The sequence below is a fragment of the Marmota marmota genome, unplaced genomic scaffold (genome assembly GCF_001458135.2).
Source record: "Marmota marmota marmota unplaced genomic scaffold, marMar, whole genome shotgun sequence".
NCBI lineage: Eukaryota > Metazoa > Chordata > Mammalia > Rodentia > Sciuridae > Marmota > Marmota marmota.
This window is the reverse complement of record NW_025999943.1, coordinates 10,232,125-10,259,560: the sequence shown is the minus strand read 5'-3', so window position 1 is coordinate 10,259,560 and position 27,436 is coordinate 10,232,125. Positions and strand designations below refer to the sequence as shown.

The 27,436-nt window shown below is 35.6% G+C and overlaps 1 protein-coding gene across 1 annotated transcript in view; it reads right to left on the bottom strand.

The window, feature by feature from the left end:
• The window catches only part of Xpo4 (exportin 4), a 112,944-nt gene that overhangs the window by 3,646 nt on the left and 81,862 nt on the right, over positions 1-27,436 (bottom strand). Inside the window, exons 10-19 of the mRNA XM_015499309.2 lie at positions 16,119-16,295; positions 15,401-15,543; positions 14,748-14,893; positions 13,768-13,945; positions 8,563-8,722; positions 7,739-7,908; positions 6,706-6,880; positions 4,436-4,729; positions 3,893-4,073; positions 1,255-1,336 (exon numbers count right to left, since the gene is read on the bottom strand). Coding sequence (XP_015354795.1) covers positions 1,255-1,336; positions 3,893-4,073; positions 4,436-4,729; positions 6,706-6,880; positions 7,739-7,908; positions 8,563-8,722; positions 13,768-13,945; positions 14,748-14,893; positions 15,401-15,543; positions 16,119-16,295 — 1,706 coding nt within the window. The remainder of the gene's footprint in view (positions 1-1,254; positions 1,337-3,892; positions 4,074-4,435; positions 4,730-6,705; positions 6,881-7,738; positions 7,909-8,562; positions 8,723-13,767; positions 13,946-14,747; positions 14,894-15,400; positions 15,544-16,118; positions 16,296-27,436) is intronic.

Genomic DNA, 27,436 nt, shown 5'->3' with positions numbered 1-27,436 from the left:
AAAAAAAAAAGGAAGAAGAAGAAGAAATTCCCCAAAATGCAACATACAGTTAGTTTATTCTGGATACTATTAAAAAATATGGATGATTTTCCTTTCTCTTTACTTTAAAGGTAAAATGATAAGATTCTTTTTCAAGTAAAAACAACTTTTTTCAGTCTAATTCTGAACTTTCTCTAAGAATCTCAATTCTGCTTGAAAAATCCCATTTTCCAAAGCACATTTTTGGAAAAGTTCAGCAAATGTTTTCTGAACATCAGATTGGTCTATTCCATCCAAGGAGATTTGGCTTGCCCATCAGTTCCACGTCTCTCTGAGCTGCAAAGGCTGACCTGAATGAGCTGAATAGGACTCTCAAGTGCTCTGGTAAGGAGACAGGAATGCAACTCAAGCATCCAATTAATGAATAATGTCAGACACCCACTTCCAGTTTTCCTTTAAATATCTCACTTCAGCATGTTTGGTTCCCTTTTTTTCTGATACTGGGGATTGAACTCTGGGACACTTAACCACTGAGCTGCATTCCCAGCCCTTTTTATTTTTCATTTTGAACAAGGTCCTAAGTTGCTTGGGGCCCTGCAAGTTGCTGGGATTATAGGCATGTATCACCATGCCCGGCTTACATGTTAATTTTTTAAATATTTAAAATTTTATATTTTGTTTTAGCTATCTATAATCTTCATTTTAAAAATAATAAAATATTATCTTCCTTTGTATCATCTATTTTACCAGGTAATGCTGTTTCTTTAAAATTTTCTGTTTTAACAGTCTTATTTTGGTTTCTTTTAAATTTCAACCCATACATCCTTATTTAATTCTTTTCACCCCATTTTTATATTTTACCCTTATTTTGTTCTTTCTACCCTGGGCACTCTGGTGTCAATTTCTTTATCTTTTATTTTGACTTTAATCTTTTTCTAAAATTTTTTTTTTTTTTAGTGGTAGATGGATACAATATCTTTATTTATTTATTTTTATCTGGTGCTAAGGATCGAACCCAGTGCCTCACACATGTGAGGCAAACACTATACCACTGAACTACAGCCTAGCCCTTAATTTTAATCTTTTAACTGCTTTTATTTGGTAAATCTCTTTCTCAACTGCTTAACTTTCTTGTTTGCTCTACAACCTTTTCTCAGCATGGTGACATGAGGAAGTGCAGCTACACTGTAGTCTGAATGATAGAGAGGGTCTTTGCCCTCCAAATGCCTTTAGTAGTTCTACTATTTCTTTCAATAGAAACTTTGCAAAATATACCACGTATTAGTCCTGGAAGATTCCCAGGTCAAAAATCTTTCCAAAAATGCCAATGGCTTTCCCTTCATTGGAGGTATAAGCCCTACAGGATTCAGGAAAGTTAGTACAGAAAGTGTGCTACTCAAGGGAAGATCTCAGAAGGTGCACTTGGGGAAGGATTCTTCATCCACACTCCAGTGAGGAAACAGTGTCGGTTTCCCAGAGAGGCAAGAAGAAGAGGAGACCCAGGGCCGAAGTTGTGGCTCACTGGTAGAGCACTGGGTTCAATCCCCAGCACCACATTTTTTTTTTTTTTTTAAGGAATAGATCCTACAAACTGGCCAGAGCCCTATCATTCCTAACATCTTGAAATGTTTATTTCTATTATAATTCCTCACTGGCCAGTGCTGGGGATCTAATATATTATATAAGCAGGTATGAACATGATGGAATTATTATTCTGGGAAAGAACATAATATTACCTTCCAGATAAGGCAGCACATCTAAAATGTCTACGGAACTTTCTTAAAATGTAGACTTCTCAAGTTAATAGGATGGACCTGATAGTTTCAGTCAGAACTGGGAACCTAGAAACTGATAATCATTCTAGAAATGAGAAATCTGAAATAATGAGCTGATTTATGAAATATAGGGGTACCTGTGACAGTAAATCATCTAACTGTACAAATGGTTTAATACTGGGTCACAGCTCCTTCTCAGCACAGTTCTTAACTCAGTACAGTACTTAAGCCTCCAAGAGGCAACAAACGCCCTGTAGGATGGTATAATGCACACTATTTGAGGGAGAGGCACTTTTGACCTGAAAAAGGTTTAACACCCTGAGACTGTGAAGCACAAACCAAAGGACTTAGAAAACATGGGAACGGGCTGTTGCATGAGGTCCTGGGACAAAATGAAAAGAATTTGCTAAGGCAAAGTTTGGACAGTGCTTTTCAAACCATTTCACCATATTACCCATGGTTAACTTGAATAAACCTCCTAGACAGTGAACTTTGACAGTGTCTAGTACAGGACACATACTGGGAAAACCATGGTTCATTGAAGAAGGAGAATGACCAGTAAAGGAAACAGAGTAAGAACAACCTCAAAGATTGAGTGCAATGACTTAATTGGGGTGTTATAGCACTAATTTAAGAGACTCTTGAAAGGGAGAAGCCAAAAAGTCTACTATCACAAATGTCTGTATAACATAAACAACATAATGCTAGATATGGTTTGTTTCTCTTATAAAATAAGTTCTAGTTACCTTAAAGATAAGCTTGACAGGGGGGTTAAGCAGCTGGGTGGGGGTAGATTTTACCAGTCAATAAAGAAAACAAGCAGGTTAACTGACTTTCCTCTTGTCATGTTATTAATGAGCTATTAAATTTAAGTGGCCTGTCAATTCTAGAACTCAGGGTTTTGCACTCCACTAGGGTTTCCCAAACTACACTCTACAAAGTGCTAGGTTTGTTGGGATGCCCACTTCAGAGGATACAGAGAAGTCAATAAAACATAACTCTGAAGAAACTGGAGTCTATGGTCACCTGCTGGGTTTTAAAATTGAATCCCAAATTACTACCTAAATACCTATGAGTAAGTGACTTAACCTCTCTATGCTTCTATTGCCTCCTCTTTAAAGTGAGAATAACAATGTTGTCTGCTTCATCCTATGTGAGAAGAACAGGGCCTGATATTCAGTAAAAACTCAAAAAAAAAAAAAAAAAGGCATATATACACAATGGAATATTACTCAGCACTAAAAAATAATAAGATCATGACATTTGCAGGGAAATGGATGGCATTAGAGCAGATTATGCTAAGTGAAGTTAGCCAATCGCTAAAAAACAAATGCCGAATGTCTTCTCTAAGGGGGGGTGACTCAAATGGGGAAGAGAGGAAGAGCATGGGAAGATTACCTCTACATAGGGAAGAGGGGTGGGAGGGAAAAGGAGGGAGAAAGGGAATTGCATGCATGGTGGAAGGAGACCCTCACTGTCATACAAAATACATGTATGAAGATGTGAGACAAAAAAAAAAAGAATAGCGTTACCCTAGATTAGGTAGAGAAAAGTGATGGGAAGGGTGGGGAGGGCTGGGGAGATAGGAAGGATAGTAGAATGAAACAGACATTATTATTACTATGTATATATATGTGAATGCATGACCAATGTGATTCTGCAACCTGTATAATCAGAAAAATGATATTATACCCCATGTGATTCAAATGTATGATATGTCAAGGTCAGTGTACTGTCATGTGTAACTAAGAGAAAGAAAAGAAAAGAAAAGAAAAGAAAAGAAAAGAAAAGAAAAGAAAGAAAGAAAGAAAGAAAGAAAGAAACCCTTTTTTGGAGATGGTGTTTGGAAACTATGTTGCCCAGACTGGCCCAAAACTTCTGGGCTCAAGTAATACTCCTGCCTCAGCCTTCTGAGTAGCTGGGACTACAGGAAAGCACCACTAGCCCAGCTGAAGACATTATTTTTATAAGAGGAAAGGCAGCAGGAAGGCTTGGTCTTTACCCTCACTTCAACAAAAGATATCTACTTTAATTTGTTTTGTAAACTGAACTTCAAGGGTTTTCACTTCAAACAATTTTTTACTTTAATAAAAACAATAATCACAATCAAGTTTAAAAACCATCACACTATACTTTACCTGTGTCACTGAAATCTATGAATTCTTTTGACAGAAGGTTAGTAAGAAGTTCCATAATGAGAAGCAGGTCTTGGTACTGTTCTTCTTCAGCAGTAACATCTATTCTTTGCCTCCCTAAATTATTCTTAGAATATACTTGCAACAAAGTAAGGCAGGCTTCATATAAGTTCATAGCTTTGGACTGTAAGAAAACAAGCACAAATTATTCTATTTGGTAGAATCTAGCTGGGAAATAAGTAGAGAAGTTTAAATTTACTCTGAATTCAAATAGTAGCTATGATACTTGTTTAAATGTTGAAACATTAACAGTAACAAAAAAACATATTAAGAATACAATGATATTTAAAATTTAGCCTTTTTCTAAAAAATTTTAGGGCAAGTTATATTATTAGACATGACTTCTCTGAATCATGAATTCTTTTTAAAAGTTTTCCTGAAGGATTTTTTGGAAAAATAAATTTATTTTAGAAAACATGCATCAATACATTATTGGAGCTTTGAAGAGTTTTAATCCTGAAGGGATAAAAACTAGAAAGTGCTCACCTCTCCAAGATAGCATATCTGTTTATGTGCAACTTCAACAAAAACTTCTATAATGAGATTGACAGTCTCTGGGGTATTTTTGTAAACTTCCATCAACCCAATGCAATTGGTAAGGAAGTCCATTAAAAAATTAAAAAGAATGGCTACATTGTCAATCTGGGTAGCCTCAGCAATGCCACAAAGGGCCTCCAGCGTAGCAGTGATTTCCTGCTTGATTTCCTCTTGCTGACACATCTGCTGAAAGTTTTCTTGGTTTATCACTCTTAAGAATCGCTGCTGAAGTGGCTGAAGAACCTATAAAAGTACAGCATAAACTTTCTAAACACGCTTTATTTAGTTCCTCAACTTGGATCAATATTTAGTTTCCAAATGATTTCTAATTATTGGAGGCAGCTCAAGCACAGAAAGTAAGGAATATATATACACACTACATTCTGGCATACACAAAGAAATGACACCCAAGTCATGAAATATCAGTTTTTCAGTACCATTCACAGAACTGTGCAATTTCATTCCATCTCTTTTCAAAGGATTAGCAAAAACATTTTTAAAAAAGATAAAAAGTTAAGACTTTACGGCGGGGGGGGGGGGCGGGGGTTCAGCAAAGTTTTTTATATAAAGGGTCAGAGTAAATATTTTAGATTGCACTGTGTGAAGTACAGAGCCATAGAGAAGATGTAAACAATTATTTCAATAAGACTTTGTTTACAAAAACAGGCCACATTTCACCTATGGGCTGTAGTTTGCAAACCTCTGTTCTAATGAGCACCCAACACAAAGCTCTTGCCTGCTCTTTCTTTCCCTACTCTTCTTAGCATAGAACACTAACTCCAGATCCTAAATCTTGTACTGTAAATATAAGTACTCACATTCATGGGAACAGTATCTTAATTCCATATGATACAATTATTTAAACTAGAAACATACAGTCTGTGACCTCTGACTTCTGAGGTCACACACAACTGTTGCTACTGTGCCCCTTCTCAGAAATTAAGAGCACTTTAGACACAAGGACTACAGGTCAATAATGTACATACACACCTAAGCCCTAATTCAAAACTTATTATATATAATATGTCCATGGTGGTTGTTATGAATTGAACTGTGTCCCTTAGAAATTCCTATGTGGAAATCCAATTCTCAAGCACCTCAGAATGTGAACTTATTTGAACAAAGAGTCATTGCAGATGTAATCAGTTAAGATGAGATCACACTGGAATAGAGTGGGCTCCTAATCCAATATAACTGGTGTTGCATCAAAGGGGAAATTTGGATGTGGATGCTCACTTAAGAAGAATACCATGTGAACACAAAGACAGATCAGGATGATGCATGTACCTATGAAGGAACGACAAAGATTGCCAGCAAACTACCAGAAAGTATAGATTCTTCCTTAGAGCCCTCAGAATGAACCAACCCTGCTGATACCTGATCTTGAACTTCCAGACTCCAGAATTATGAGACAATAAACATCTATTTTTTAAGCTACCAAGTTTACAGAAGGGCTGGGGATGTGGCTCAAGCGGTAGCGCGCTGGCCTGGCATGCGTGCGGCCCGGGTTCGATCCTCAGCACCACATACAAACAAAGATGTTGTGTCTGCCGAAAACTAAACAATAAACATTAAAAAATTCTAATCAAAAAAACTGGAAAAAAAAAAAAAAAAAAAAAAAGTTTACAGAAGCCCCAGAAAACAAAGTGGTTAATTTGTGTCTGTTTGCTCAAGACAAGAAAACATTTCACCAATTTTTAAAAAAATATTTATTCTTAAGTTTTAGGTGGACACAATATCTTTATTTCACATTTATGTGGTGCTGAGGATCAAATTCAGTGCCTCATGCATGCTAGGCGAGCGGCTCTACCACTGATCCACAAACCCAGCCCCCATTTCACCAATTTTTATGTCATAATTCAATCTTTCCCCCAATGCTGGGGATCTAACCCACAGCTTCATGCATGGTAGGGAAGTTCTCTGTTGTTGAGCCACACCCCCAATCTTAGATTTTAAGTTTAGACCCTGATTAGGCTTGGGAAAATATGCCTAAAATATAGAACATTTGATAATATTCAATGTTTCCACATAAGCAGGTATGGACAAATGATAAAATTGAGTTATTTGTCAAGTAATAAGCTTCAACACATTCACTAGAGGAAAAAACATCAAAAAAAGCTATGACTGAAATATTTGTATCCCCATAAACCATAGATACATAGATAAAGCAACTACAGAGTTACATGAGAGGGTGCAATTAAATTAGAGAGAACTATTACCTCTGTCCAATATTGTTGTTTGGTTTCTGTATCCATATGTGCAAAACCCCCTAAGACAAGAGCCTTCATCAGTGTCCTCTGCACAGGACTTGACAAGAAATTAAGAGGGGGACTGCGGCTTGCAAACTGCTTAGCTAGGTTCCACCAGTTTTCACACTGAATTACTAAGTTTGCCCTTTGGGTAGAAATAATAAAACATATATTACTTTCACATATATTAAGAAAATCAAAATTAAAGATAATTGGATTTTTTTTTTTTTTTTTTTTTGAGGTGGGGATCTCACTATATTGCTCAGGCTGGTCTTGAATTCATGAGCTCAAGTGATCCTTTTGCCTCAGCCTCCCGAGTAGGTTAGGCTATAGACATGCACAACTACAACCAGCTGGAATTAATTGATCTCAATCAATTTTATAATCCACAAAATATGGATAATAATAGTTACAGCAACCTTCAATCTCACGCTGACTGATAACTGAGACTGATATTGATTAAGTGAGATACCACATATGAAACTCTTAGGACAATATTTAGCAAATTATAAGAATTTGATAAATAGTAGCAACGGCAAGAGTATTGCCAACAATAATAATACTCATGTACAGAAAGAAAAATTAAAGTATTTTCAGAATTGCTATAGAAAGCACTAGAGTTTAAGTATCAGGTGTTCTCATCTTTAAAGTTGGAAATAATGCTAACAGGATAACTGAAAAAAAAATCAAGTGAGAATATTCTACACTCAAGTGTTTTTTAAAAACTATAAATTACTAATAAGACTTATGTTACTCTTAAGGTTCTCCGATGCCAAATCTTTGAACAGTCAATGCAATCTTCAATTATAACACAAGAAAGCCCCATCTACATTTGTTGAGATAGCATGATAACAGCTTAAAAAAAAAACAAAACACTACCATAAAAAATGTAGCATCTATCTGGACTTAGACCTGCAAACTACTCCCACACATACACCCCCATGGCATGAGTGTCTGTGTGCGTGCATGCACTGCCCCCCAGGCTCTCCAACAATGGGTTTACCTTTCTCTTCTTTCCACCAAAGTGACAAGGAGCTGCACAGTATCATTTGCAAGGTCTTGCTCACTACTCCAGACTGAGAGGTTACTGATGACTTTTTGTAAGAGGTAGCCAATAATCCACTGAGAACCTTCCGTATCTGCTCCAAATGCTGTACTGAATGGCAGACTTATCTTAAGAGAGAAAACAAATGTTGTGAGATCAGAAATATCAATCATCTGAAAAAATAATCCACAGAAAAACTGAGTCTAAATCCAAAGTAGTGCTTATTCACATTAATTTTATAAATTATTAATTTCTTAAGTCCAAAAAGACATTCTCAATTCACTCTTTATTTTCCAATGTGATTTTTCTGTCAACTTTATTCTCTTACTAACACACTATAATGAATATATTACTCAATTTCCAAATAGCAGTCTGTTATCTTTTTGTTGTGGTGGTTGTACCAGAGATTGAACCCAGGGATGTTTAACCTCTGAGCTACATCCTCAGCCTTTTTCATTTTTTTGAGACAGGGCATCGCTAAGTTGCTGAGGCTGGTCTTGAACTTGCAAACCTCCTGTCTCAGACTGCTAAGTCGCTGAGGTAACAGGCATGTGCCACTGTGCCCAATTTTGTAATTGTATCTTAACACTGGTAAAATAAATAAACTAATAATGAATGTGCTCTAAGAAAAGCCACAAAATAGCAGTAGAATTCTCAGCTGTCTTCAGTGCAGAAAAATGTTCCAATTCCATTTTGATGAGAAAAATCAATAAGAAAAATGTTCTCACTTTTATAACTATCATCATAAATCCAAAGGAAGTGTAGAAGTTTTACATTCTGACCTGATCATATAGTTTTTCATCCACAAGGAGATAAGTCTTGGCCCAGCGTTTTAGAAACCAAACAATATCTTTGCCCATTTGAGGGCTTAGTAGGTGAGTGAGATCTGCTCTTATTGCTCGAGATTCAACTTCTGAAACTCTTAGAACAGCAGACAATAGCCTGTAGGTATAAAACAGAAGTCATTTATTCTTTTATTGATTCAGAGGTTGTCTAATTATATTTTTTTCTTAAAAGTCCATTTTTATTCTCAAGTCTCTGGGTTTAGGCCAGTAAATACTTGAAAATATCATCAACAGGATTGTAGACAAATGCTTTACAATATTTCTAATGAGAATGACAAAGTTGGAGACAAGATAAAGAAAAGGAAGAAAGTCAACACTAGAGACATTATTGCACGTGCAAATCTCAGCATTACTGTCTAAAGATGAAAAATGGAGAAATATATAAAATTAAATGTTCAGAGTGCATGCCAAATTCTTTCAGCATTCCATCACTATCTAAAACTCCTTCGGTAGGCACAGCATGTGATTTTATACCATAAAACACAAGATCTGTTATGGTATAAGATCTGGAACTGACTCCTCTAGAATGTCTGCAGTACCAAGCCTTATTTCCAAATCTGATAGACCTCAGTTTCCCATTAAACATGATTCCTAATAGTATTTTAAAATAAGAATCTTGCTATAAAGATTACATAAGTGCATATATTGTCTTTGTCCCCGCTACATAATTCATATGGCCAAGAGGTGTCAATAACATAGTATGATATTTAGGTAAGTAAAAATGTCTTTGTTCTGGGAGTGCAAGATGGGCACATGTCATATATATGTTTAACTTGACTTTAGCCAAAAGGCAAAGATACAATAAAATAACTTATTATAATACATTTAATAAATACTAAATAGCAATATTGTGAATCTAATCAGAGGTTTGGTCTTTGCTCCTTTCCTCACCACTCTCAAGACTGAAATCTTTGGAATGAAATCAGATGAACATGTTTCCAGCTTCAATGTCTCAGAAGTACTAGATGATGCTGACCACTCTGTCCTTTTGAGAAAACTCCTTCCATTGGCTTCCCCAGCACCACATTTTCCACATCCCCCTTATCCATCTGCTCACTCTTTCCTATTCTTTAATGGCAGCCTCCTCCTTTTAAGTCAGAAGGTTTGTAAGGTTCTATCTTAGAACCTTTTCTTTTCTCACTATCCATGAACTCCTTATACAACAGTGCTCAAACTCTCAAAATTTATTTTAGGGGGTAGGTAAACAAAATATTCCAATAACCTCATTATTTCATTTATGTTAATATACCAAAATTTCCCCATAAGATTAAATAATTTGCCAACACAGTGGCTGAGGAGAATCGCGAGTTCAAAGTCAGTCTCAGCAAAAACAAGGCACTAAGCACCTCAGTGAGACCCCAAATAAATACAAAATAGGACTGGGGATGTGGCTCAGAGGTTGAGTTCCCCTGAGTTCAATCCTCAGTATCTCCCCGTGTCCCACCCCCAACAACAACAACAAAAAAAGATTAAATAATTTTAGATCATTTCCAGCCTACCAGAATTCTAAATAAATGATTACATTAACACTATATGTTTATATACTAGAATTCAATCAGTCTTCTTATAGCTAACACCATCTATTTAAAATGTGAACAAAATTTTCTTTCACTTCCAATTCCCTATAGAACATTATCCTAATATAATAAATATATATGCTATATTTGCTGATCATACTATGATACAACTGTCTAGGCTAACACAGTAGTGTTTTCTTTCCCATGTATCTCTGAATAAATATTACTTATTACCAGGATAAGCCACCATTGAACACAATTTGGTTTGTATTTTTCATTTTAATGGATAGAAAACAGTGAAAAAACTTGTTCATATTAATAAAAAGAAGGTATTTTTAAAACTGCAAGGTCACCCAATTATTTGAATTTCTTCTAAAGGTATATGACAAAAATCACAGAGATCTACCATCAAAAATTATTTTAATAATCTCTTAGCTGACACTAGATTAGGTCCTATTCAATATTACATAACGCAATGGGATAAACTTCCTAATTGTACACTCATTCTAATAAACACTGCACTATTTGCACCTGCTCCTTTATTTGGCACTCTGTGATCTTTTATATACCTGCCAATCCCCACAGTAAAGTCAGAATGAGAGATCGTCCACCTTTCTTTTGTCAAGTAGAAGAAAGGTGAATAACCTGTAATCCCAGCAGCTTGGGATGCTGAGCTGGGAGGATCATGAATTCAGAGCCAGCCTCAGCAACTTAGCAAGGCCTTGAGCAACTCAGTGAGACCCTGTATCTAAATAAAATATAAACAGGGCTGGGGATGTGGCTCAGTGGTTAAGCATCCCTGGGTCCAATCCCTGGTACCAATAAATTAATAAAAAGATAGACAGACAGACAGACAGCAGCTCAGGCAGTGGTCTGGCAGACAGAGGGGAGCCCCAAGTGCATTCTTTCATCCTTTCTATCTCCTCTCCACCACATCCAACAATTAGCATATTCCTGGGAGCTCATTCAGACACACCTCTCAAACCCAAGCGACTTTTTCTACCTTCACTCCAAAATACTAACAAAATGCTTCCCAATTTGCTGTTACCCTTTAACTCTATCTTCCACAGAACATCACCTCTAAACAACTGGATAAGTTCACTTATCTATTGCAAATCCTTTCCCCCAGTTTCACTCCTACCTTATGAGCCCACCTATAGCACCCTCCCTGCCTCAACCTCATCTCACTCATCAGGACCAGTGCTCCTCCCATCACATTCACACACTAGCCACACCAAGTTTTCTCTCTCCTCACCTTTGCTTCTTGAGCACTGTTTGCCTTCCTTTCATTCTGCAAGTAGAAGTCCCCTGCCAGTAGACTAGGTACATACAAGTGTTCCTATACACTTTATTATATCCTCAGATCCCATCATGAAGGGGAATTGAAGACACTACTGATCAAAATATCTTCTATTTTTGCTATTCCAAGATTAATACCCCAATTCTACTTGAGTTCCTTAAGAATGCTATCTGAAAATACTGTATATTCTAGACAGCACTCAGTTTCCTAAATCAATCCTGGATTACATTTCCATTTCACAAACTAAAAGTCAACACAATAAATCAGTGTTTTTAACTTTTTTCATGGTTGACTTTTCTATGGTTGATCTGATCTGGATACCATCATATCCTTGAATTACTGCAACTAGCTACATATCTGGTCTTTTCACTTTCATCATTCACTCTTGATACAGCAGAGTAATCTTTTTCACACACAAGTAATTTTCCTGCTCAAAACTGTAATAGCACGCCAGTTCACTCAGAGCAAAAGTGAAAGATGCTATACAGTTCTAAAGACCTTATCTAATTTTTTTCTATTTTCCCAACACCATCTCTTACAAAATTCTACTTCAGTCTGCCTAGTCCACAATGGCTTTCTTGCTGTTCCTTGAACATGCCAGATATGCCCAGGGCATTGGTATAAGACACTGTTCTCCTTGGAATGCTTATCCCCCAGACATCTTTATGGTTTCCATACCATCCTCAAGTCTTTGCTCTCAAATCACCTCTAAAAAAGGCCGACGTGCATCACACTGTTTAAAACTAAAATGATCCCTGAAGTCTTAACTCCTTATCCTCCTACTCTGCTTACATTTTTACCCACAGCATTTACTGTTTTCTAATATTATTTTACTTCTTGATCATCTCTCCTTTACAGGGAGCTCTATAGGAGGAGTGAATTTTGTTTGTTTTATTACTGATATATTCCAAGCACCATTAATGTGACTACTACATAGTTAAGTACTCAATAATTATTTGTTAAATGGTATTTTCTTCAATAAAGGTGAACTATGTTTTTGGTAAAACAAGGAACATTTTTCCTAAACACCAGTTAATTTCACATTTAATTTTTTGGATTAAAAAAAAATGGGGACTTTTTTTTTTTTTTTTTTTAGGCGGGGGGTGCACAACCCTCCATAGTCTGTGCTCTCAGATACAAAGATGTTTTGCTCCCACACTGATACCTGGGACTGGAAAAAAATTTGAAAAAGCACTTAAAATACAAGGAAAGCACTCCTAATGGTACTACCCAGGCAAGAAATATGACAAAGAATACATGACAGCACCCTGAAATTAGTTGTCTTTGAAATTAACATTCACCATAAAACAAACCAAAGCAAAAGCACTGATTTCCACAGATACTGAATTTAAAGACTATAGTAATCCCAGAGAATGGTTTAAAACTTTTCAAATAGAAAGTTTTATTTTAAAGGAAATGAATTCCCAAAGATTTCCTTGATATCAGCTTAGTATTACAACTTGGAAAAAAAAAATCACTTTTTCTTTTGTAGAGATTTAAATGATGCCCATGATTTTTCATTAAGAAAAGAATAGAAGGGATAGCAGCTTGTTTGAGTTACTGATTTTGCAACTGAAAAAAAAAACCAAAACTAATTTGTTATCATTACTGACATCTCTGACTGTATTCTTAATTTAAATTGAAAATACTCAAATTTAAAATACTATTTTCAAATCCACTTTTAAAAGTATATTTATTTATTCCATATTTACCCCTTCTTAACGTCACCATTAAAAATTATGAAAACTTGCCATTACTATTGGGAAGACTAAAGTGAATCCTCTCTCGTTGGAGGCACTATTCTACCTTGTGAATCCCCCAACAGGGTCTCATTGTTTCACATATTCAAGATAAATATTTCCATTTTATAAGAAAAAAATTAGTTTTCCTTAGGAAAGCCAAAGAAATGTAGTTTTAGCTTTCGTGAACAATAAACACATATTAACGTTCACCTGGTTCCTAAGAACCTCAAATTCCTGTTTCCCTTATTAAGGGTGCCTGTACATACCTCAGTACTATTTTCTGGTGGACAAGTGCTATGTTCATAGTACATTAGACCGAATGTCTCTTCCAAATCTCCTATTTAGAGTAATTTTACATTTATTTTCTTCAGTATTAGAAATAGCTGTCAATTCCCACCACAGTGGTGTTGCCTAAATAATACTGAGTACTTGCCATCCTTGTGTATTTCAAGGCTTCTCCAAGTTTTATTTTAGTTTGTGTATCCGATTTACAGCGTGCCTATCCCTCTGTTCATCTACCCATCAACTCAAAATTTATAAAACAGTATAAATTACAAGAGCACAGCTATAGAGTTCATATTACCTAATCACAGAATCTGTTCTGTTGTACCCTGGGATGGAAGAAGCCTTTTCTCCTGGAGATCCCAAAATTTGAAGTGTTGTATTAATGTCAACTTCAGATGAATGCTTAATGGAATATTCCATTATTTCTGGAGGTATTAGCGGAGTCTCTCCCTGAGTATCATCAGCTAAGAGGTAGCCTTCAGTTTAAAAAAAATTAAAAATGAACACTTAACAAATCTACATTTACCAAATTGCACTATAAATGTTTTCAGTTTTATTTGATTTATATACATCACATAAATTGATGTAAAAGTAAATCATAACTGTTAATCTGTTAATTTAAAGTTGGTGAGAAGAAACTTTCAATTTCTCAGATTATCAACCCTCAAAAATACAAAGGACAAATGTTTTCTTCATCAATTTTATAATTCATAGTGACATGTAGGCATTTGAATGCACTACCTTTTAATAATTTTCAGTAATATTGTCTATAAAGTTAATATGATTTCTATTATTCATACTAGAAATCAATATTAAAGAATGCCTTTCCAAAAGTCAGAATTTTCCCTGATTATTTAAAATAAACACTAATAGTATGGTGGTTAAGGAAGAAAATCCTAAAAGCCAGACGGCCTACATTTGCACTCTGGCTCCAAAAATTAATAGCAATGTGACCTTGGTCTACTTTCTTATACTCTTAGCTTCTTTGTCTGTTTGATGGGGATAATGATGATGATGGTAACAGTAACAATACTTAACAGTATGATTTTGGTAGAGTATGATGAGATCCACATGAAACACTTGGTGTGCAATAGGCAATGAATACATGTTAGCCAGTATTTAAAAAAAAAGAAAAAATACATCCAAAGCTCTGTGGCAAATAACACTATACCCAAATTTTGTCCAATATTATAAATAAACTACTGTTTTTAATATATCAAGCTTCTTTTAGAGCTTAAACTGTTGACAACTACATTTTAAAAAGAAAAACTAACCAACCTGTAACTAAAATAAGCCAGTGAATATCTTCATAGAGATCATCAAGCATTTTGTTATCAATGGTGCTTGAACCAGGTGAAGCAAGTAATTGTTGCTGATGTCGCTGTAACTGACCATGGAGTCTTGTTACTCTTTCTTCTAATAAACTAAAAAAGAGGAAAAAACAAAACAATTAGCTTCATGAAGTTCAACCACAAAGATGAAGAACAATTTATAACTTCCCTATACTAGATAATATAAATTAAGATGTTAGCACAAAAAACAAATATACAAAAGTATTATAGTACACAATTGTTGTCATAGCACCATAGGAATCTAATTTACTATTTATGACACAGAAGGAAAACAATGCTTTACAAACAATCAAGGTTTACAACACGCATTTGAAAATTGGTTATTCCAACTTTTTATGATATGGGTCAAATTGTTTCTCATACCATGCTTTCCATAATCTCTCTGCCATCTATGCTGTAGTGCCTGGGCTCCAAATGTATAAGCCAAAGAATGGAATCATGAGTATGTTTCTGTCCATTGATCCAGTGTGCTGGGATACGGGGTGGGGGTGTTTAAAGTCTTTAAACACTTTAAGTGCTCTCCGGGGAATTGTGAATACAGAATATTTGCTCCATGGGGTTTCTTTGGACTGTGTGTACCTTGTCAGAAGAGGTATACAGTGTTCTGCAGCAATTCTTCCTAGCATTCCTACACTGGCTAGTTGATCAGAAAACTGGTCTCGATCATCTTCTTGAAGTTCACTTATTTCTTCTTCCTCACGAGAGGCTACACCATTGGCAGTCTATTACAGGTGAAAAGAAAAAAACAATTGAGGAACTGTACTATCTTATTCAGGATTTTTTGAGGCCCTATAAAATAGCTTCAAAACTGCATATGGAAAGAAGAGCTGGACAAAGTCAACCTTCAGTGCAGCTATCCAGGGACTCCTTTCTAACCATGGCAACAGCTCTAGTGGTTATCAAAAGAGAGGCACAACACAAAAAGATGTAGAAATATCACTCACCAGTGCATAAAATAAACACAGCTAACTGCATACCCATAACCCACCTCCCACACTGGAGAACTTCACTTGTCAATAAAATGATCTTTTCACATTCCTGGTCCTTTGGATATAAGAAATCATTCATTAGCACTGCACAACTAGCAAGACAAAGGTAGGAAAATGAAAGATGAAAGGAGAGGACTATAAGTAACACACCCCCCTCGGCCAATATAAGAACTCATTTACACAACAAGGGCCACTTTTGCACTCAGCAAATTTTCTCAGGGGGCCTATCTTAAATGTCTAGTTTTATATACTACTTAAGATGAAACAGTCTATGATGATTCTTAATTACCGCCTGGCTTAAAACTTACCAAATTCCTTGTGCCATCTGGAGCAGCTAGGTGGCAGTGAATATAGGAATTAAAAACTTGAACTGCATGTTGGGTAAAAAAGCCTTTGTGGAAATGTTTGTCATCTTGGACCAAAGTTAGCCAGGACTCCAACAACTTATCATATGCTTCCATGTATACCATATCATCCTTATCAAGCTAAAAAAAAAAAAAGAACATTCATAAAACAAATATCCAAAGAAAGAAATGGGCATCATAAAGAATCACACAGTTTATAAGTTGTTCCTTAAAAAATGATGATTCTTATTGTTTTAATTAAACTTCTAAACTTTTTCTAACTTAGTCTAAATAATTGTTAGGCAATCTGAAATTACTGTTTATTTTAGAAGACTACCTGTTCAGGACATTTTGGAGCATGTATTTTCTTTTAATTTTTTTTTAGTTGTAGTTGGACACAATACCTTTATTTATTTATTTATTTATTTTTATGTGTGACTGAGGATTGAACCCAGCGCCTGGCACGTGCTAGGCCATCGCTCTATCACTGAGCCACAACCCCAGCCCTGGAGCATGTATTTTCAAGCAAAGAGTCACTAACATTTTTCTAAAGTAAAGAAGAAAAAATGTGGGCCTGGGGTTGTGGCTCAGCAGTATAGTGCTTGCCTAGCATGTGTGAGGCCCTGGGTTCGATCTCAGCACCACATACAAATAAAATAAAATAAATAAAGGTACTGTGTCCAACTACAACTTAAAAAAAAAGAAGAAAAAACTGTTCGAATAAAAAGATAAAATGGGCACTTTCTACCTATTTTCTTTTCCTTTTTTTTTTTGGATGGTGTTGGAGCTAGGTGATTCGAACATTAACCAAACCATGATGCTACACACACACACAATTTTCTGCATAGTCTTAGTGAAATTACTAAGCTTGCTATTCCTAATTTCCTTTTTCCCCATTCTTTCTTATTCATGAAGAACTGCTGTTTCGGGGTTAAAGTTTTATACCAAAATTAAACTACTAAAAATAAGGGAAAAATTTCAGAGAAACAGGTAAGAGAGATGATCCACATCAACAGGCTAATTTATAGAGCTATTTGTGGTACAAAATCTCCCTGGGCAGAGCTAATTTGCTAAAAAGTCATTTTACCTTTAAAAGTTGCAAAAGCCAGGAGGGAGGAATAAGCTAGGAATTTCACACAACAGAAAGAATGCTGGTGAACCTGGAGTATATAGGGATAGGTCATGAAAGAACCTGAGGTGAGGATGGGGGTGGCAGGAAAAAACAGATTCAGAGAGCCTTGAAAGGAGACTAGGTTTTCTTCTAATTGCAGCAAAAAGCCACTGCAATGTTATAAACAGTGATGAAAACACATGATACAGCTCTTTAAAAGAAAAGCACACTGCCTGCACTGCAAAGTATGATGGTGACTTGGGCCAGCAGGGAGATGTTGACAAGTGGCCAGACTGAGTGAAGACTTTGAAGGAAGGAAACCGAAAGTCTGAGGGAAAAGAGAAAGCAAAGGTGGCATCTGAAATTTTATCTTGAGCATCTGGAAAGATGGTGGTCTATTTCCTAAAATGCTAAAGACCAAATGAAATAACATGTACAAGGAAAGGAAGGTTTCTCTTTTGGACATGTTCAGTGCAAGATGTAAATAAAAAATTCAAGTGAGATGTTCAATTAACTGATATATATCTGCAATCTAGGGAAGAGGGTTGGAAATACAAATGTGGCATAGTTATATATATATTTAATTTTAAAATCATAAAACCAGGAGCATTCACTTAAAAGTAGGGTGTTGGTAAAAAAATAAGGACAGAAGAGGGAGTACAAGACCAGTGGCAGAGTGCTTATCTGGCATGCAAGCGGCCCTAGTTTGATGCCCAGCACCCCAAAAAAATAAATAAAAATAAAATAAGGACAAAGACAGAGCCCACATAGGGGCTTGAGGAAAACACTGACACAGAAGAAATACCAGGAATGTGTGATATCAAAGAAGCCAAATGTGCAAGGACAAGAGTTTGGAAACACACACAGAATATAGTCTAGTGTGTCAGAGCTATTCTTTTCTTCTAGTTTTAATTTTATCCTGATTCTATTTTGCAAGTTTTAAAAGACCATTTTATTTTAAGTGTTCTTTATGTAAGTTACAAGAAAGAAGTCTTATATGGTACAAAGAGTATTATTAAAAAAGACTTCTAATATTGTTTGAACTGTTCTGGAATTACTTTCCATCCTTCTCTCTAAGAGTTAACCACTCTTTCAAAAACGATTGCCTGATTTATGGAAAAGCAGCTGTGAAAGAAGCCTAATGGAGGGGGGAAATGCTTGAAGGGTTAACTAAAAATTAAACTAACTTCCTTAGGAATGTCTACTGAACAGAAAAGTCACATGGTGATTTACGTAAAAGAAAGTTTGCTATAGCGTTACTTAAAATAGTAGAATAAATAGTAAATTGATTTACTGAACCATTTCTCCACTGTGTACCAGTTAAGGACATAAGAAATGGCTCATAACATTAATGAAAAGCAATTATTTTAAGTCTAATTTATGCTTTAAAACCTAGAAAAAAGTATATTGAAACTATTAGAAGATGAAATTACAAGTATTTTGGTTCACATCTAATTTTTTGCTTTTTCAACAAGTATTAAAATTCCATAATTAGAATTTTTTAAAGTCCTACATGTGAATCAAAAGATGCCAAGAAAGACCGTCACTCAAATGATAACACAATTCAAGCTTCTTCTCAGCAAAAGAAACAATCAGTGAGGTGAATAGAGAGCCTAGAGAATGGGAGCAAATTTTTACTACACACTAATCTTTAGGATATATCAAGAACTCAAAAATCTTAACACCAAAAAAACAAATAACCCAATCAATAGATGGGCCAAGGAACTGAACAGACAGTTCTCAGAAGAGGATACACAATCAACAAATATATGAAAAACTGTTTATCATCCATAGCAATTAGAGAAATGCAAATCAAAACCACTCCTAAAGATTTTATCTCACTCTAGTCAGAATGGCAGCTATTAAGAATACAAACAACAATAAGTGTTGGTGAGGATGTGGGCAAAAAGGCACATTCATACATTGCTGGTGGGACTGCAAATTGATGCAACCAATATGGAAAGAAGTATGGTGATTCCTTGGAAAACGTGGAATGGATCCACCATTTGACCCAGCTATCCCACTCCTCAGTTTATACCCAAAGGACTTAAAAACATCTGACTTAAAAACAGCATACCACAGTGATACAAACACATCAATGTTTATAGCAGCATAATTCACAACAGCTAAATTGTGGAACCAACCTAGATGACCTTCAGTGAATGGATATAGAAAATGTGGTATATATACACAATGGAATATTATTCAGCATTAAAAGAGAATAAAATCATGGCATTTGCAGGTAAATGGAGAGTTGAAGAATATCATACTAAGTGAACCAATTCCAAAAAACCAAATGCCAAATGTTTTCTCCGATATGTGAATGCTGATACATAGTAAGGATTGCGGGTGGGGTGAGGGAGCAGGGGAGGAATGGAGGAACATTAGATAGAGCAAAGGAGAAGGAGGGGAAGGGAGGGGGCAAAGGGGTAAGAAACATGGTGGAATGAGATGGACATCATTACCCTAAGTACATGTATGAAGACATGAAGGGTGTGACTGTACTTTGTGTCCAACCAGAGACATGAAAAAATGTTCTCTATATATGTACTATGAATTGAAATGCATTTTGCTGTCATGTGTAACAAATTAGAATAAATAAATAAATTTTAAAAAACAATTCTATGTGATGGAATTTTGGGATAATCTTAACATTGCATAATTGTTTGAATTACTTTTTCCATTTTCATAACATTAGTAAGGAAATTCAAATTATGAATGTGAAGAACAAAATAAAAGTGAAAACTAACAACTTATAAGAAATTGACAAATTCCTACAAAAATCTATCTTGGCAAATTCGATCAAGGGATAAAAAGAAAAAAAATGAATATTCCCATATCTAACCACTTAAAAAATTTAGTTAAATTTTTCCCCCAAAGAAGAAAAGTGGTAGAGTGCTTGCCTAGCATGTGTGAAGCACTGGGTTTGATTCTCAGTGCCACATAAAAATAAATAAAATAAAGGTATTGTGTGCATCTACAACTAATTTTATTATTTATTTATTTTTACTTTTCCCAAAAAGAAAACACCAGTTTCAGTGGATTTATGGGTGAGACCTACTGAACTACTCAGAACCAAACAAAAACAAAACAACCAATTTTATACAAACTGATCGAAAGAGATGAGTCTGAGAGTAACATGAGAAGCTGGTTTCGCTCTGATACTAAGCAAATCCAACAGTGCATTAAAAAAAAAAAAATGACATATCATGATCAAGTTGGTCTCAGATCAGAAAGGCAAGGTAATTTTTGACATCAGAAAAATCTAGATATATGGGATGGGGTTGTGGCTCAGCGATAGAGCGCTTGCCTAGAGCGTGCGGGGCCCTGGGTTCGAGCCTCAGAACCACATAAAAATAAATAAATAAAATAAAGGTATTGTAAATGAATGGATAAAAAAATGAGGCATATATACACAATGGATTATTACTCAGCAATACAAGAGAATAAAATCATGGCATTTGCAGGTAAATGGATGGAGTTAGAGAAGATAATGCTAAGTGAAGTTAGCCAATCCCAAAAACCCAAATGTCAAATGTTTTCTTTGATATCAGGAAGCTGATTCATAGTCAGATAAGGAGGGGAAGCATGGGAGAAATAGATGAACTCTAGACAGGGCAGAGGAGTGGGAGGGGAAGGGAGGGGGCATGGGGTAATTAATGATGGTTGAATGTGATGATCATTATTATCCAAAGTACATGTATGAGGACACAAATTGGTGTGAGTATACTATGTATACAACCAGAGATATGAAAAATTGAGCTCTATATACATAATAAGAGTTGTAATGCATTCTGCTATTATATATATAAAAAAGAAAGAAAGAAAAAGATGGAAAGATCTCCCTTGTTCTCAGATAAGCAGAATTAATATTGTCAAAATGAAAAAGGAAAAAAAAAGATATTGTGTCCAACTACAACTACAAAATAAATCTTGAAAAAAAAAAGGGCTGAGGTTGTGGCTCAGTGGCAGAGCGCTTGCCTAGCATGTGCGAGGCCCTGGGTTCAATCCTCAGCACCACATGAAAATAAATAAATAAAAATAAAGGTATTGTGTCCAACTACAAGTAAAAAAATAAATATTTAAAAATAAATTAGCAAAATGAAGATATTAGCAAAATTGAAGATATAACTAAAAAAATAGTTAAAAATTTAAAAAAAAGAAAAGAAAAATCTAGATATGTAATTTACCACATTAATATATTATGCAGATAAGCTTTTAATTAATATCAATACCCACAAAAGACAGCTCAACATCCTACAGCAAACATTGTTCTTAATGATGAAATAGAAAAGGTTATCTTCTATTACCACTTGTTTTCATCAGTATACAAAGAGGAAAAAATAAACAATAACAGAAATACAAATTATAAAGATTGTAAAGAAAAATGCAAATTCTCATTATTCAGAGCAGATATCATCATCCATAGAAAATCAAACACTCTGAAGACAAACTATCAGCTGGGCACAGTAGTGGTGTGCCTATAATCCCAACAACTCAGGAGGCTGATGTAGGAGGATCATTAGTTTGAGGTCAGCTTCAGGAACTTAGTGAGGCCCTCAGCCACTAAGCAAGAACTTGTCTCAAAATAATAAATAAAAATGGGGTAGGAGCCAGGCAGTGGCATGTGTCTGCAATCCCAGCAGCTTAGGAGGCTGAGGCAGAAGAATCCCAGAATCAAGAATTCAAAGCCAGTTTCAGCAACAGCGAGATGCTAAGCACCTAAGTGAGACCCTGTCTCTAAATAAAATACAAAATAGGGCTGGGTATGTGGCTCAGTTGTTGAGTGCCCCTGATTTCAATCTCTGGTACCCGCATTTTTTAGGAATATAGTTCTGTGGTAAAGTACCTCTGGATTCAATCCCCAGTGTGTGTGTGTGTGTGTGTGTGTGTGTGTGTGTGTGTGTGGTGGTGGTGGGGTTATTAGAATCAATAAAAATTCTGAAATGTTACTAAACATCTCAATATACAAATGCTAACTGCATGTCTTATGCCAGAAGTAATCTGGAAAATAAAGCTTACAAAAGATATGACATGATACCAACAAAAATGAGTTCTTAAAAAATATTTGTTCCTTTGTTGAATAAATAAGACCAAAATTAATATAAAGAAATGCCACAATCATGAACAGAGAAAGTTAATACTGTAAAGATGCTCACTCTTTGTAAAAATTCATTATAATAGTAATCACAATTCAACTTGATGAACTGAATATTTTACATGGAAGAACAGAGGACCAAATATATTCAAGACTCTTCTGATGGAAAAAATGAGGTGATGTAACATGTCTACCACCTAGCCAGACTTCCTGTTAGGACTGTTATACAAAAGTACAGAAATAAACAGAAATACCCACTTATACATGAAAACTAAGTATGTTATAGCTATGGCCCTGTAGATCATCAAGAAATAAAGTACTGCCATGCGTGGTGGAGCATGCCTATAATCCTAGTGGCTCAGGAGGCGGAGGCAGGAGGATCATGAGTTCAAAGCAACTTACCAAGTCACTAAGCAACTCAATGAAACCCTGTCTCTGAATAAAATAGAAAATAGGCCTGGGGATGTGGCTCAGTGGTCAAGTGCCCCTGAGTTCAATACCTGGTACCCCCACTCCCAAAAATTAAAAAAAAAAAAAAAGAAAGAAAAAGAAATAAAGTACTATTCAATACTATTCAATAAATGTGCTGGAAAATCCTGTTATCCATGTAAAAAAATTAAACTGGATTTCTACTTCAGTTCTAAGATGATAATATAATGAAAGGCAAACTATGAAATATTTAGAACACAAGAGGTAAGGTCTAACAAAAGAACTAAAATCACAAAGGAAATCATCATCATCATCATCATCATCATCATCTCAACTATGGTAAGATGAGAATGTGTTCATCACAAGATACCACAAAGCAACATGGTATCCTGGAACAAAAAGAGGATATTGGTGAAATCCAAATAAGTCTGTAGTTTAATACCAAAAATATATCAATGTTAATTTATAGTACAAAAAAACTATGGTTATGTAAGAGTAATATTAGGGGAAAACTAGGTACAAGATATATGGAAACTCTCTGTTCTGTACCTTTGCAACTCTGCTATAAATCTAAACTTATTCCAAATTAAGAGAAAAGACCATAAAATGAAAAGGGGAAACAAAACAGGGGAACAGATCTGCAACACAAACCAACAAAAAATTAGTACACAGAACATTAAAAAAAAAAAACAAAAAACTGTACAAATCACTAAGATCAACAACTCAACAGGAATATGGTCAATTGGAGGGCTGGGGATATACTTAATCATAGAGCATTTGCCTAAAACGCACAAAGCCTGGGTTTTAAAACCCTGGTACTACATAAACAAACAACAGCATTAGAAACAACAAATCAAAAACAGCAGTGGACAGGAACAAGCATTTTGAAAGAGGAATCACAAGAATTGCATCTACAAAGCTTAATGTTATTAGTCTTTGAGAAAGCAAAGACTCTATTTTAACTTGTTTAGTGTTTAATGCTGGAGTGGAAATGGATCAAAGAAAACTCATACACACCACTCATGAACATGTATATAGACCCAATTACTTCAGTAAATACTTTGACACTACCTTATAAAAGTGAACATTTACATATCCTAAAATCCAAAAATTTCACTCCTAAATTTAAACCTTAGAAAAATTCTCAAAAGGACCGGGCACACTGGTGCACACCTGTAATCCCAGTGGCTCAGGAAGCTGAGTTAGGAGGATCATGAATGAGTTCAAAGCCAGCCGCAGCAAAAGTGAGGCATTAAGCAACTCAGTGAGACCCTGTCTCTAAATAAAATACAAAATGGGGCTGGGGATGTGGCTCAAATGTCAAGTGTCCCCGAGTTCAATCCCGGATTGAAAACTGAAAATTCTCAAAAGGGCTGGGGATGTAACCCACACTTGACTAGAATGTGTGAGCCTCTGGGTTCAGTTCCCAACACACTCGCGCAGACACACACGCACACACACATAAAAGAAAAAGAAAAAGAAAAACTTTCAAAAATATAAAAGAATATTTATAGCAACACTGTAATGACAAAGGAGGGAAACTCAAAAATTCATTTATAAGAGAATGGATAAACTATAGTATAATATTCAATGATACAGTTATAGGAATACATATATATGATTAAAAACTTTAAAGGAAAGAAATGATAAGACTTGAGACCAGTAGTCAGTCATCTCTGCTGTTGGGAGTAGAGTAGGAGAACACTGAGGGAGATGAACCTTAAATATAACATGCTAATAGTCTCAAGCATCAGGTACTCCAAATGCTGGAGTTGAGTTGTGGGTTCACACATAGCTATTTTACTACATTTTAGAACTACATATATGTTGTATATGTCATCATAAAGTCACATATGATTGAGGATGAATGACAGAATACATATAAAATAACCAAAAAGAGTGCTAAAACACCTAAGCACAGTACTTGATTTGTTGTCAGTAGTGGGAGAAGGTGGTTTTATCCTTCAACAAAAATGTATGAAATGCTAAGAGCTGAATACTGGAACACAGATGAATAAAATACTTTCTTCCCATAGAAACATCTGTGGCCTGTTTATATACTTAACAAAGCATGTGCTTCACAGACATCATGTTAGGTCTTAACAGTTTATCTTGCCAAAATAAACAGACTGATAACATATCTTAATGGGAACTTCAGAACAGCATCCTCTGACCTACATTTCAAAAGGAAAAGAAACGGACCACTTTCTAAGAACTTTATGTTGTTTTTTTAGTATGTATCAAATACATGTTATCATAGTTGATACATTGAAAATTTTAAATAAAAACATAAAAGTCTTATACAGCTTTCTGTCAGTGAAAGAGTTTTCAACAATTCCTTCTATAAAGCCCTGATACAAGCAAAAGAGAAAATCACAGGTAGACTCTAAAAGTTCCTACTCATTGGATGGCAATTTAAAATAAAAACTATAGACCCCTAAAAAAAAATTCTGGTAACCTGTGAATACCAGTACAAGTAACTCATCAGGCAAAGTGTGAGAAATGTGGTTGATGACAATTGGCTACTAGATCTTCCAGTGTAGAAGTATAATCACAGAGAACTGAAACCTAACCTAGCTCTTTTTCATAATCCTTTGGCCCTGCTCCATAGCCACTCTGGCCAAAACCCAGCAGTGAAGCCAGCAGCACGTGCACAGAGATGACTAAGGAGACCAAGCTAGACACTATGTGCTCATGCACCCGGTATTGTCAGGCCTGCTGCCAGAAAGGCTTTGGAGAGGGGCTTAGAGCTTATGAGACTACTTGACCCCACTTTACTCCATTTGGAAATGGAGGGTAGAGAAGGTAATCAAAATATGATATCAGCACTTCTCTTTCAATGCCCATAATTAACTTGCAAGTGCATATGAATTTATATGCAGCCCTTCAGACACAGGGGGAAAAAAAATCCTGTTTTTATGCTTTGGTAATTATGTTGAATATATAATTCAAAAGCAGTGGTTAATATTTTTGTGAAAATGTTGCCAAACGAAGCTTTTGAAAGAAAATTTTCAGTATGTCAACCTGTCCCCAACCCTTGACATACTGAATTTCAGAGATTAAAATTAACGTTGTTGTATGATTCTAATTGTATAACACTCTAGACACTTCAGAAACAGTGAAAAGATTAGTGGTTGTCAGGGGCTAATGGGGTAGGGTGGGATGTATAAGTGAAACACAGAGGATCTGATTTTTTTTGGTACTGGAGATTGAACTCAGGGGCACCTGACCACTGAGCCACATCCCCAACCCTACTTTGTATTTATTTAGAGATAGCGTCTCATTGAGTTGCTTAGTACCTCACTTTTGCTGAAGCTGGCTTTGAACTCATGATTCTCCTGCCTCAGCCTCCCAAGCCACTGGGATTACAAGCCTGAGGATTTGATTTTTAAGACAGTGAAACTATTCTGTATGATACTACAATGGTGGACACAATATATATTTATCCAAACCCATAGAATTTACAACACCAAGAATAAACTCTCATGGATATACAATGGACTCTGGACGATAATGATGTGTCAGTATAGGTTCATTAACTCTAAAAAATGTACCACACTCTGAGGAGGGATAGTATTGGAGGGAGGTTGATGGGGAGGAGGCTGTGCACATTGCTACTGGGGGAATATGGAACTCTGTATTTTCACTCAGATTGTGCTATGAACCTAGAATTGCACTACGATATGTCTTTATATTTTTATCCATCTACATAAATCTAATATTAGGCACTGTAAAAGCATACAAGATAAATATTATACCAAAGGAGTTAAAAGTTTGGTTCTTATATTGAAAACAACTCCAAATCTATTCCTAGCAATGATGGAACCATGGTTCCCAGTAGATATCGGCTATAATTCTTCCCACTACATTTTTTTCCCACAAACAGCAAATAACCAAATCTTCTCCATGAATTTGAAAATCTCTTTCTCTCAATCATCAAATCTTACTTTCCTATCACTTTCCTCTCTCCCTGGTGCTGAGGATTGAACCCAGGGTCTCACATATACCAGGCAAGCTCTACCACTGGGCTATATTCCTCAACCCCAAATTATTTTTACATTTACATAACAAGTGGTTATGCAAGAAAAGTATGATTTGCCTATATGATTGTACAAGCCTATAATCCCAGCTACTCAGGAGGCTGAAGCAGGAAGATCACAAATTTCAGACATGCCTGAGCAACTTAGTGAAATCCAGTCTCAAAATAAAAAATAAAAAAGGACAGTGATGTAGTTTAGAAGTAGAGTGCTTAGGTAGCATGTATGAGGCCTTGGGTTCCAAACTCCAGTACAGAGAGAGAGAGAGAGAAAGACAGAAAAAAAAGCAATGAGATGGATGAGAAATTTTATTAAAGGAAAAAAAATTTAAGAAGCTCCTTAGCCTTGTGGAACTCTGGGTTCCATATTTCCAACCTGAGGCTACTGCTGTGTTATGGTTTTTAAGAAATTGAGCATGAAAATCAAATTCAACTACCACAGATGGAAGAAACCGGGATAATGTTAAAAGAACACAGGCTGGGAAGTTCACTAACAGAAAAATCATCTGGCAGAAGCAAGTTATGCAATAAAACTTGCTTACAATAAACAGGATGGCGATAAAAATTCAGGCTCTATCAATATATCATTTTAAAAATCTGGGTGACTA